This window comes from Sinocyclocheilus rhinocerous, unplaced genomic scaffold (assembly GCF_001515625.1).
Source record: "Sinocyclocheilus rhinocerous isolate Xijiao unplaced genomic scaffold, SAMN03320098_v1.1 scaffold1800, whole genome shotgun sequence".
In the NCBI taxonomy this organism is placed as follows: domain Eukaryota; kingdom Metazoa; phylum Chordata; class Actinopteri; order Cypriniformes; family Cyprinidae; genus Sinocyclocheilus; species Sinocyclocheilus rhinocerous.
Window position 1 is genome coordinate 1,053,178 of NW_015651550.1, and position 11,669 is coordinate 1,064,846.

The 11,669-nt window shown below is 37.5% G+C and overlaps 1 protein-coding gene across 1 annotated transcript in view; it reads left to right on the forward strand.

Moving 5' to 3' along the window:
* The first annotated feature begins 816 nt into the window (after window positions 1–816).
* Window positions 817–11,669, forward strand: part of LOC107713066 (lysophosphatidylcholine acyltransferase 2) — an 11,365-nt gene continuing 512 nt past the window's right edge. The window contains exons 1-14 of the mRNA XM_016518487.1: window positions 817–1,212; window positions 2,261–2,403; window positions 3,163–3,380; window positions 3,686–3,798; window positions 4,276–4,336; window positions 5,094–5,152; window positions 5,458–5,492; window positions 7,762–7,816; window positions 7,963–8,045; window positions 8,169–8,294; window positions 8,430–8,583; window positions 8,812–8,910; window positions 9,171–9,312; window positions 10,884–11,088. Coding sequence (XP_016373973.1) covers window positions 1,102–1,212; window positions 2,261–2,403; window positions 3,163–3,380; window positions 3,686–3,798; window positions 4,276–4,336; window positions 5,094–5,152; window positions 5,458–5,492; window positions 7,762–7,816; window positions 7,963–8,045; window positions 8,169–8,294; window positions 8,430–8,583; window positions 8,812–8,910; window positions 9,171–9,312; window positions 10,884–11,071 — 1,587 coding nt within the window. The 5' untranslated portion in view covers window positions 817–1,101 and the 3' untranslated portion in view covers window positions 11,072–11,088. The remainder of the gene's footprint in view (window positions 1,213–2,260; window positions 2,404–3,162; window positions 3,381–3,685; window positions 3,799–4,275; window positions 4,337–5,093; window positions 5,153–5,457; window positions 5,493–7,761; window positions 7,817–7,962; window positions 8,046–8,168; window positions 8,295–8,429; window positions 8,584–8,811; window positions 8,911–9,170; window positions 9,313–10,883; window positions 11,089–11,669) is intronic.

Consider the following 11,669-nt stretch of genomic DNA (forward strand, 5'->3'; position numbering starts at 1 on the left):
CATTCAGAACGAATCTGCTGCGTGGCTCGAAGGTTATGTATACATATGAACCGGCGGGACATAAGCTAAAATACACTTGCTGCACGTCGCATAAAACGTTCAAAAAATGTCAATATGTGGGAGTAAGAGAAGAGCAGACATATGCATAAATCTGACGACGCAAGAGAGAGAACTCAATTCGGTTTTCTGAGCGCAGACACTATACACACAAAATGCGTCTCACAGCGCGCGAGTACTCTTTCGCGTCGCATGAACGGAGAATTACACACAAAATTATGTCGAATTGTCCGTTTTGATGAGTATTCATGTAAACACAGTTGATTACGTCTTAAGTGAACGTAAACAGTAGGAAGAACGTGTATTCAGTACATTGCATCCATTGCAGCCGTGCATTCGGTTTTAAAGGGACAGCAGCCTAATTTAGTTGCTATTGTCCGAGTCATTGATGTTAATCAAGCAACAAAAGACAGACAGAAAACCTTTTTAATATAAATAAGCACCAGTCAAGCTGCGATATCAAATAGGAACACAGGGAGACGCCAAAAGACCACTAAACCTGCTGTCTTGATCGTACTGTACATGCTACTATACGATCCATTCAGAATAACTAGACCAGCGCATAATCTAAAAACTGATTGTGCGTGCATCTATTAATCATTTTGAGTCTAATATCATCCCATAGGTTAACTTGTAGACAAGAGAGTAACAACTAGGGCACATAGTGACTACTACATGGCTAATAGGATTATGTCCCTAAGAGGTGGGGTGTAAACACACCGGCTCTGTCTCAAAAACCTACTGAGCTGCCTAGTTACACAACGTTTTAGGACATTATAAGCGCATTTCGGGGCAGCCGGTGCACACACCGAAACACTTCCAGACTCCTGAGATGGCCATCATGGCCAAAGTTGCATGCAGCACGCGCCTTGTCTATGATTAACAATTGCTTTCTAGTTAGGTAGCTCACTTGATTGTGAAACACATCCGCAGACCGCTAGGGCTTAAGTCATGTGTGAGGTGGTGCTTGTGGTGTGTAAAGAGGAAGCGCTTCGCTGACAGAGGCTTGGACACAAGAAGACGCTGCTGCTGTGATGAGTGAAGATGTCTCCACAGAGAGTGTTCGCGCTGCCCAGACAGCGTTCCCTGCTGCTGCCCGCCGTCATCAACCCATTCGTGCACGACCTTAAGTTAACCAAAGCCGATAAAATCAAAGTGAGTGCTGCTCTCCATTTATGACATGCCTGTCAATATTATTCTTCACTGACGTCATTCAGGTCTTCATCGTATTAATGTATTCACTTCTGTTTGATTTGCCTATGATCCGTTTTCCTCTGCATTGCATGAACTCTCTTATTTTCTCCTTCCTCGATAATTGATAAATCTTACTGGTTGAATAGGGAAAAGGACTAGCAAATGCTCTCAACAAATGTAGAAAATGTTTAATTAGTGAGATTAGTAAACAAATGAGAAATACAATTCCCTCTGTGCTGCCGAAAGTGTTTAAATTATGTTACTTCTTGTATGTTACAATTTTAAACAGTGTTACCGTTTTTGTAATAAGGGAAAATCACGCAGTAACGCAGTTCACAACATGTGGTAGAGAGAATGTTATAAATGTTGCATTTCTGATCATTTAAAATAGTTAATAAGATGTTTTTACTACAGTATAGAATATCAATCTAATAGATAGTGGGAAATTAGGGTATTATGGTATGCTTTTAATTGTTGAACACAATCAAGATCTCTGACACTATGTTTAAAATTAGCTAGTTTACATGCTAAGTCGGTGTTTCTCAACCTTTCCCAACACAATATTTGAGGTAACCCAACCCCCTCTTATATGCTTAGCTATTTTAGTTTTTTTTTTTTTTTACTATAATTATGTCGAAGATGCTTTTTCAAACTATTTTGTTTTCTGATTCCAGACATTTTAAAAAGTGTATGTTCTTCAATAAAAGTATAAAAATATATATTATCTTTACTTATTTTTATAATTATTTTTATTTTTAAATTTAGATGAGTATATGTATATACTACAGGGCTGTTGAATGCTTGAATCTGATTGGTTGACGAATGTTTTCCAGACAGGTCTTGACTGCATTCCATGTCCACATAATACTTTTAAGTCATCCTGTAGCCAAGGATGTAAGTTGTGCTGGGTTATTTGAATGGTAGATAAGTTTATGAAATGTATTAAAAAATATATTAACTACGTTATATTAATGTAGTGTGTCAATTTTTATCTTATCTGTGTATCTAGTGTTTTCTTCGGGGAATCATCCTTGTGCCGTTCCGTGGCATTTTCTTGCTTCTCGTTCTCATGATCATGTGGCCGGTTTCTGTCATGATAACATTCGGACAGTCTCTGAAAGGAGCAGTGGAGCCCATGACTGGCTGGAGAAGGTAAATACCGGTCCCTGTTCACTCATGTTAAACACAGATACATGCCACCTCCTACATTTCAGCACAAGACTAAAATATACCTTTTTATGTGCGCCTTTTTTGAGCTGCATATTCTCCTGGCCTACTAACTAAACCTGACCGTTAGCACATCAAACCTTACACCTTAAACTTACAGATAGCGCTACCTCTTACCATTTTCTGATTTTGTCTTAGTTCCTGATTTGTTCCTTTTGCTACATGCTAAAAAGATAAACATAAGCTAATAGTGATTTGTCAGGAATTGTGGGTGGGAGGAAGGTGGGTCTATGTATTTTTATGTGTGTTTGTTTCCTCTGTATTAATAATAGATGTGAGAGATGATGATGTGAAATTTGTGGTTTGCATATCAGCAGTTACACATAATTGCTGCATTACAGAACCCCTCCATTCTGTTTAATTCATGCTTCTCTGTCAGACAAGCCACATGGTTTCTTGCAAAACAGCTCATTTCGCTGTTTCTCGTTTCTTCTTGGATTGACCACACTGGTCAGATTAATTAAGTGTTAGCGTAGGAGGTAGCGCGGCTGTTGGAGGGATGTGGTTATTCTCTAAACTGATGCAACAACGTGCTGATCTGACACCCGATGAGCACACGGTGTCAAAGCCGTTAAAGCAAGCTTGTTGTGCTGTGTGTATGTGTCAGTATGTTGGACTAATTGATGTCATTATCCAGTATGATTCCTCATGTTTGTGTGCTTGTGTATGTGTGTTTGTGGGCAGGTTCATGCACAAAAGAGTGATGACCTTTCTAGGCCGGCTGTATTTCTTCGGCATGGGCTTCAGGGTGGTGGTGAAGGGGAAGCAGGCCAGCAGTGTAGAGGCCCCCATTCTAGCTGTGGCCCCCCACTCTTCTTTCTTTGATGCCATTGTCTGTATTGAAACTGGTCTACCCTCTACTGTATCCCGTTCGGAGTCCCTGGAAGCACCAATCTTTGGCAGTATGGATATTTGCATCAATATTGGTCTACACAAAAACAAAATCTAATGGCAAATGATTTCATAATGTGTTCCAGTAGCTTTAAATATGTATGCTTTGTTTATCAGTTTAATTTCTGTTACTGCGAAATTGTGAGTACCACAGACAACACAAAGAAACAAACCAAAACTAAACCAGGGCAGAAAGAATAAAAAATGTTGTTAAATAGCCATTATTTATGTTAATTTTGCATGTGTTATTATGACTATTATCATTACTTAGCATTCCCTTCTTCTTCAGTGGGTAAGATGATATTATGTTCCCCAGGGTTTTTGCGCTGTGTGCAGCCAGTGCTTGTTTCACGCAAAGATCCAGACTCTCGTAGAAACACTATCCTTGAGATTGAGCGGAGAGCAAAGTCAGGAGGACACTGGCCACAGGTGAGTGTCTCTACTTCTAGCATCCTAAAGGCCTGTAACACCACTAATTTACTCGATTACATCATACATGAAAGATTACACTGCCTCATTTAAATTATTTTATTTTTATTTTTTACATATGTGACTTTAAAATGGTCAAAAATAAAACCATGTTGAAAAAAAGGTTTTAAAAAAATACCTTGTGAATCTGACAAATGTAAAACCAAAGTAACAAACAAAGTGTATTCCACATTTTGAAAGCAGGAAATTACTCTTAGACCTGTACTTCCCCAGCTAGAATAAAGAATGTCCGGTTCCCAAACAATGTTTGGTGTCAACATTTTGGATTTTTAATTAGTTTCTCCAACTGTATTATTTAAGAAGTAAATGTTTTTTAGCAATCAAACTGTGATCTGTGATTTTTATCCATCATAAACCACCATGATACAGTAGCTGTGGTGCCACTGAAAATATCACTGGTGTTATTTTCTTTTTTAGGTGCTCATTTTCCCTGAAGGAACATGTACGAACAGATCATGTCTCATTACCTTTAAACAAGGTTAGCAGATTGTGTTTATTTTTGTTTGTTATGTAGAAATTCTATTAATTATACATATTAATTATAACATAGACACTATAATAGATATAACATAGACGCTATAATACAAAGTCAGTACATAATGAAGATTGTGTATGAACTGCACCGTATGGAAATCTTGTTGTCTGTTATCAGATAACTAATTTTCCTAATGCAAATGTATACAAGAGAAGGGAAAAAGAAACTATCATGGTATTATAGGTTTCCAAAGCTTAGTTTGTTTTGGCGTACTATAAAAAGTAGAATGAGGTCTGCTGAAGCCAGCAAAACACAGCACATAAAAGAGATGGAGTATTGTGTCTGTGAATAGGTATTATCCATACCACTAAGACTTTATCCCTTTGAGTCTGTGACATTTATTTAAATATATTTAAAAAAAACAAACTGTTTGCAGTAGGCTACATTAATTTAGCGGGTCAGAGTGATTATATTTATTATTGTATTATGTAAGATCTATAGATTTCTTTCTACATTCAGGTCATATCATTAGGACAGTGTTTGTTTCATTGATAATCATTGATTGTCCGCTTGAGAACCTGTCAGATAGCTATGACCTGATATGTAGGGCATGGTGTGATCAATGGAGTGTCAGACAGGGATTTAACAGCATTCTGAAGCATATGACTCCATAAAGAAAACAGATGGAACTCTTGTACTGAGCAGTTTTTCATGAGAATGAATGAAAAGTGCTTACGTGCTACTCTCTTTACCTCCATAGGTGCCTTTGTCCCAGGGGTCCCAGTACAGCCTGTTCTGATCAGATACCCAAATAAGTTGGTCAGTATGAATTCAACAAAATCCTATACTATTGTCGTCATGATGCCTCAATTTTTGGTGGCAAACACAGTGGAGTAACAAGAATTTTAAATATATGTAAAATACAAATCCATAAATAACCAAATAGAAAGTACTATAGCAGACCATAAAATTAGCATACAAATGCATACCTAGCAGACTAAAGGCTCTGCAAGTATGTCAGTTGAGCACTTACATAATCTGCTGCTCTTGTGTGAATAGATCAATGTTCATACCTTTTTAAATGGAAGATTCCTTACAAAAGTGTGTCTTTTTAATACTTATAGGACACAGTTACATGGACATGGCAGGGCCCAGAATCGTAAGTAGTAGCCTAATAAACATAAACAAAGCCAGAAGTATTAACACAGCTGATGAAATGCTTCCACAATTAGGTCTTTTCCAATTACTGTTACAAGGAAAAAGTCATCATAATTCAGAATTTAATATTATGTTGCAAGAAACATTCTGATTAGCAGTACCGTCGCAAGGGCTGTGCCAAGTGTGCGACCGCACAGGGCCTCGCGCCTCTAGAGGGCCTCGCTCCTGGCCTGCATTTTATGTTGTTTAGGCTATGTCTAATTTTTATTACTGTTTGTTTTTCATGAGAATGAATGAAAAGTGCTTACGTGCTACTCTCTTTACCTCCATAGGTGCCTTTGTCCCAGGGGTCCCAGTACAGCCTGTTCTGATCAGATACCCAAATAAGTTGGTCAGTATGAATTCAACAAAAGTCCTATACTATTGTCGTCATGATGCCTCAATTTTTGGTGGCAAACACAGTGGAGTAACAAGAATTTTAAATATATGTAAAATACAAACCCATAAATAACCAAATAGAAAGTACTATAGCAGACCATAAAATTAGCATACAAATGCATACCTAGCAGACTAAAGGCTCTGCAAGTATGTCAGTTGAGCACTTACATAATCTGCTGCTCTTGTGTGAATAGATCAATGTTCATACCTTTTTAAATGGAAGATTCCTTACAAAAGTGTGTCTTTTTAATACTTATAGGACACAGTTACATGGACATGGCAGGGCCCAGAATCGTAAGTAGTAGCCTAATAAACATAAACAAAGCCAGAAGTATTAACACAGCTGATGAAATGCTTCCACAATTAGGTCTTTTCCAATTACTGTTACAAGGAAAAAGTCATCATAATTCAGAATTTAATATTATGTTGCAAGAAACATTCTGATTAGCAGTACCGTCGCAAGGGCTGTGCCAAGTGTGCGACCGCACAGGGCCTCGCGCCTCTAGAGGGCCTCGCTCCTGGCCTGCATTTTATGTTGTTTAGGCTATGTCTAATTTTTATTACTGTTTTTCCACCCATTTTGTCCTTTGAAAGACTAAAATAGTCATAGCTGATAGACAGTATAAGACTCTGTGTATAAGAATGAGTAAAGCTGTTTGTTGTTAGGATGACAAAAAGTTGTAAAAGTTTAAACTTGTAGGCTGGTTTGCCTCAATGGTCCAACAGCGCTCGTCAATGTCAAAATGATCGAGATGGCCAATCAAATCAAAGAAGGCGGGTCTTACTGTCACTGTCACATCGCAACGAGAGTTCGTGGAAAGATATAAGTAGTACTGTATTAGAAAACTGTTTTACGATAGAAATGTTCAGGGACCAACAGTAATGGACTATCTAGTGATGCAAACTTCTCAACTTTTTATGAAACTTTGCCGTTTTGAATTGAAAATATGCGATCACGATTCATGTAAATTATAAATGAAAGTGACAAGAGACTTTTGCGTTTTCGACTATTAGACATACGAATAAGAGTGAATGTGCACATTGTAAATTGATTACTACTTCATATGAAGAGTTCAGATGCAAAAGCCTCTAAGTGCCGTTTGAAATTTTCTTCTAAAATGGGCATTTTAAATTTTAGATGGCCCTTAGAGGCTTTTGCATCTGAACTCTTCATATATAACTACAAACTTATTTTAGCATTCTTATTTACTTATTTAATTGCTTTATTATTATTATTATGCAGTAGATCTTACAATTCTTATGAGCGTATGCGTGACCGTGATTCGTGCGCAAGCATGTCAGTGAGCATGGCATTACAATCGATCAGATGCGTGTTAAAGATGCGTTCGTTACTATAGCACCACCCACACACACACACACACACAATTGCTGAGGGCCTCGCACCCCCCTTGCGACGGCCCTACTGATGAGCCAAAAAGGATGTTTCATTGGTTTATTGGCATTTAAGATAAGACAATTTTACACACACACACACAATTGCTGAGGGCCTCGCACCCCCCCTTGCGACGGCCCTACTGATGAGCCAAAAAGGATGTTTCATTGGTTTATTGGCATTTAAGATAAGACAATTTTATATTCAAACCAAATGGGAAAATAACATGCGGTCTGACTAAATTCTCATCTTCCTCCTTACACGTTGAGCCATCTCTGCATGCTTAGTGTTGTAGATCGCTTTCTTAGATAAGCTTGGTTTTGAGACCCTTTTGTAGTATGTCATACAAGAAATGCAGTTGCACAGTCATGCATATAAAGAGAGCAATGCTTCCTGAAATGCTGTTGGTTTGTAACCTCACCACCAGTTCCTGTTTTAGGGCCAGACTACTGCTGCTCACACTCTGTCAGCTCTATACTACAGTGGAGGTTGAGGTCTGTGAGAAACATTTGTGTATTTCATGATAATATGCTCAGCTTTTTGCACCTTTAATGAAGAAACATGAATGACAAACCTAATCCCACATACTATATAGCTAATCTCCAAAAAGTTAAGTATATGTATTGCATTTGTGTTTTAGTTTCTGCCCCCTCGAATTCCTACTGAGATGGAGAAAAAGTGTCCTATCAAGTTTGCTCAGTCAGTGAGAGCTGTGATGGCTGAGTAAGTGCGCCTTGTTGCTATTTATTCTTCTGTGTCTTTATATTTACTGGATATTTACGATGTGTACACAATACAATATTTCAATGTTAATGGTCATATCACAATTTCTCACTCTGTCACTAGGACTCTGGGCCTGCCGGTCACAGACCACACCTACGAAGATTGTCGTCTGATGATTGCAGCTGGAGAACTGACCCTGCCTATGGAGGCAGGTCTCGTGGAGTTTACCAAGATTAGCAGGAAATTGGAGTATGACTGTATATATATATATTTTTTTTTTTTAATACATATCTTTGGTATTAGTAAACATTTTGAGACTGGTATCCCACAATTTAAGCTTATTGTAGTTTAAGCTTAAAATCTTTGTTTCTGTTGTAACTCCAGATTAAAATGGGACAATGTGAAGAAGGAATTGGAGAGTTTTGCCAACATAGCCTGTTCTTGCAAAGGCGGCAGGATCACAATTGAGGAGTTTGCTGGCTTTCTCAAACTGCCTGTCAGCCCAGCTCTACAGGAGCTCTTCGCTCTGTTTGACAGGGTGAGTTTGTCTATAACTAACCGCATCGAAAAGAGTGTCACTTAGATCCAGAACAGAAGCTAATGTATAAAATGCTCTCAGATATCTGCTTTAAAATCTGCTTTACCTTCAGTGGTAATGTTTCCAAAACAACAAATCTACAGTAAATCTATGGTACTGGATGACTCTAACGGCATTATATTTTATTCACAGTGTGGCCTGTTTGAAGCATATGTTTTCTCTTTGTAGAATGGCGATGGCACCATTGATTTCAGAGAGTATGTCATTGGTGTCACAGTTCTGTGCCACCCAGCTAATAATGAGGAAGTCATTCAGACTGTTTTTAAGGTAATGATATCACAGATAGCACTGATGTTAATATCACAATGAAATCTCAAAATGTGATTGTGCAAAGATCAAAAGAAGACATTTTTTGGTGTGGTTAGTGCCAGTGGTTGTTAACACCTCGAGGTGGTTTACAAAAAGAAAATCTCGAACTTGACAAAAAGAAAGTCAACAGTAGAACATTACTATGTGGGAGTACTATTGTGTGATTTATTGTCAAAAAATGGTCATGTGTATCATGTGTCTGTGAATTCTTTCTACAGCTGTTTGACATTGATGAGGACAACTGTATCACACAAGAGGAGTTTAGCGGTTTGCTGCGTTCTGCTCTTGGAGTGTGTGATCTTGACGTCCACAGCCTCTTCAGAGAAATTGATGCAGATGGATCAGGACACATAACTTATGGTCTGTATGCCAACTGTATAGCAACTACCACAGTGATAAAACTGTCAGTCATATTAATAGTGCTATCATTCAGAGAATACTTATTTTATTCCCACTTTTTATTAGGTGGCCTTAACTACTATGTACTTACATTTAAATTAATCATTTGGTACAGTGCACATATTGTGTACATACATGTTTTTACGTTTGAAAAAATATCTGCATGTAATTACATTTGTAATTGATTTCTCTAATTACATGTATAATTACACTGTTGACCCATTCCTTTCACCTTAACCCACCCTTAAACCTACCCAAACCACCAAACCTGTCCCTAACTTTACCCATATCCCACCTCAATAGCAGAAAAAGTGTTTTGCAATACAATAAGTACATTTTTGATGCAAGTACATAGTAGTTAAGGCCACCTAATATAAAGTGGGACCCTTCGTTTTTCAACCATGGTGCATGAAATTTAGCAAACAAATAACACTATTAGAACTGCTACTATTATAACCAAGTGTTCTGTGGGCTGTCGTGATAGATATATTTTTTGCTATATTCAGTGTTTTTGCCATTTGGTATGTTTTTTTAGATTTGTACATAGAAACACAATTCACAGGAACGTGGTTGTCTAGTTTTTAAATTTAGTTTTTTTTTAAAGTTGTGAAACCCAATTGTTGCTTGTAAGACTGAACTGAACTACACACCGGCCTAACACTGGCAATGTTAACTTGTATAGGTTGTATTAAGCAAATTACTCAATGCTAAATTGCATTATACTAACATCATCTTTACTAAACTAATCTTATTGATTTGAAAATATATTTAGGCATAATTGTTCCAATAAATATTTAAATACAACTGCTCAGTGAGGACTCCACAAAATGTAAGACATTACCGATATTACAGCAATCTTTTCCTGTGAAGCTGCTTTTCAAACATGGATTTGACTTGACTTGAAAATCTAGGGAGTATCACAGTCCAAATCCCTTAATACAGATCATTTCATGTCATGATTTAACTGAACCTTGACTTTGGGCTGTCTGTTGCATGCATTCAGCAAGCAGGAACTAGCAGATTTCTTAGTCTGAATGCTGTTTTTTTCAATATAGGGTTTTCAATATAAGTCCAACAGAAGTTTCCACAATAATTTAAGGTATTTAAAAAGCATCACCCCAGGGCCCAAGGCTTTTTCTGCAAATGAAAGTATCATGGTTAGCAGCACATGATTCCATGCTGTGTATGTAAACGCCTTGGAAAATATTTGTGTGTGGAATCATGAACACTTTCGAGTGAAGGCTTGTTGTTGTTTGACTAATCTATCAGTTGTCAAGGTTGAATCATGACTGGGACTGGTCTTTTTTAATACTTGCAGAAAGTTGTCATGAAGTTGATTTCAGCTGCATGCCAAATTAAATCAAGGATGTTTTCACACAGTGTCTGTCGTAAATATGCTATTTACCATAGCATATTCATATTATGTTATTCATTCATTAATGCCCGCCACACTTACTTGATTAGTGTGGTTTCTTTTTGAGTATCAAAAGTATAAATCTGTAGTAACTTTCCTTTCTCTATTTGTCTCTCAGATGAGTTTCGTTCCTTCGCTCTCACCCACCCGGAGTATGCCAAGCTCTTCACCACCTACATCGAGCTACAGCGTTACCAGGGTCTCCAGGGGGAGGAGCTAGATTTTGATGCCAGTTTGTCTCACTGCTGTACTGCTTCTCATAATAACCACCAAGAGGACAGTACCTCTGATAAGAAAGATGACTGACAGCATGCAGCCATAAGGTTCATATTCTGCCACGCCATTTGAACACCTGCCTTAAGCTTGGGCGGAGGGATTTTGTACACACGCATATGCCCTATCAGCAGTTTTCTGTTTACACCACCAAATATTTCATAAACTATTCAGTGGTTTATTTAAAGGGTTTCAGATCAATGTTAATGCATACAGGCATGCTAAAACATTTTGGTAACACTTTAGTACAGGGACCATTTCTCACTATTAACTAGTAGCTTATTAGCATGCCTACTGTTAACATACTGGCTGTTTATTAGTACTTAAAGCACATATTCTGCATGACCATATTCTACATCCCTAATCCTACCCAATACCTAAACCTAACAACTACCTTACTAACTATTAATAAGTAGCAAATTAGGAGTTTATTGAGGCAAAAGTCATAGTTAATGGTTGGTTAATCGTAAGAATTGGACCTTAAAATAAAGTGTGAACAAACTGTCTTAATCTGCAGCTAAAAAGTTAATTTTATTGTTATAACACTCCTCAGATTTTAGGCATGAAGCTTGTAGTTCCAATTCAGATTTTATGCATTTTATTTTAGAAAGTCTAATAAAAAAAATATATT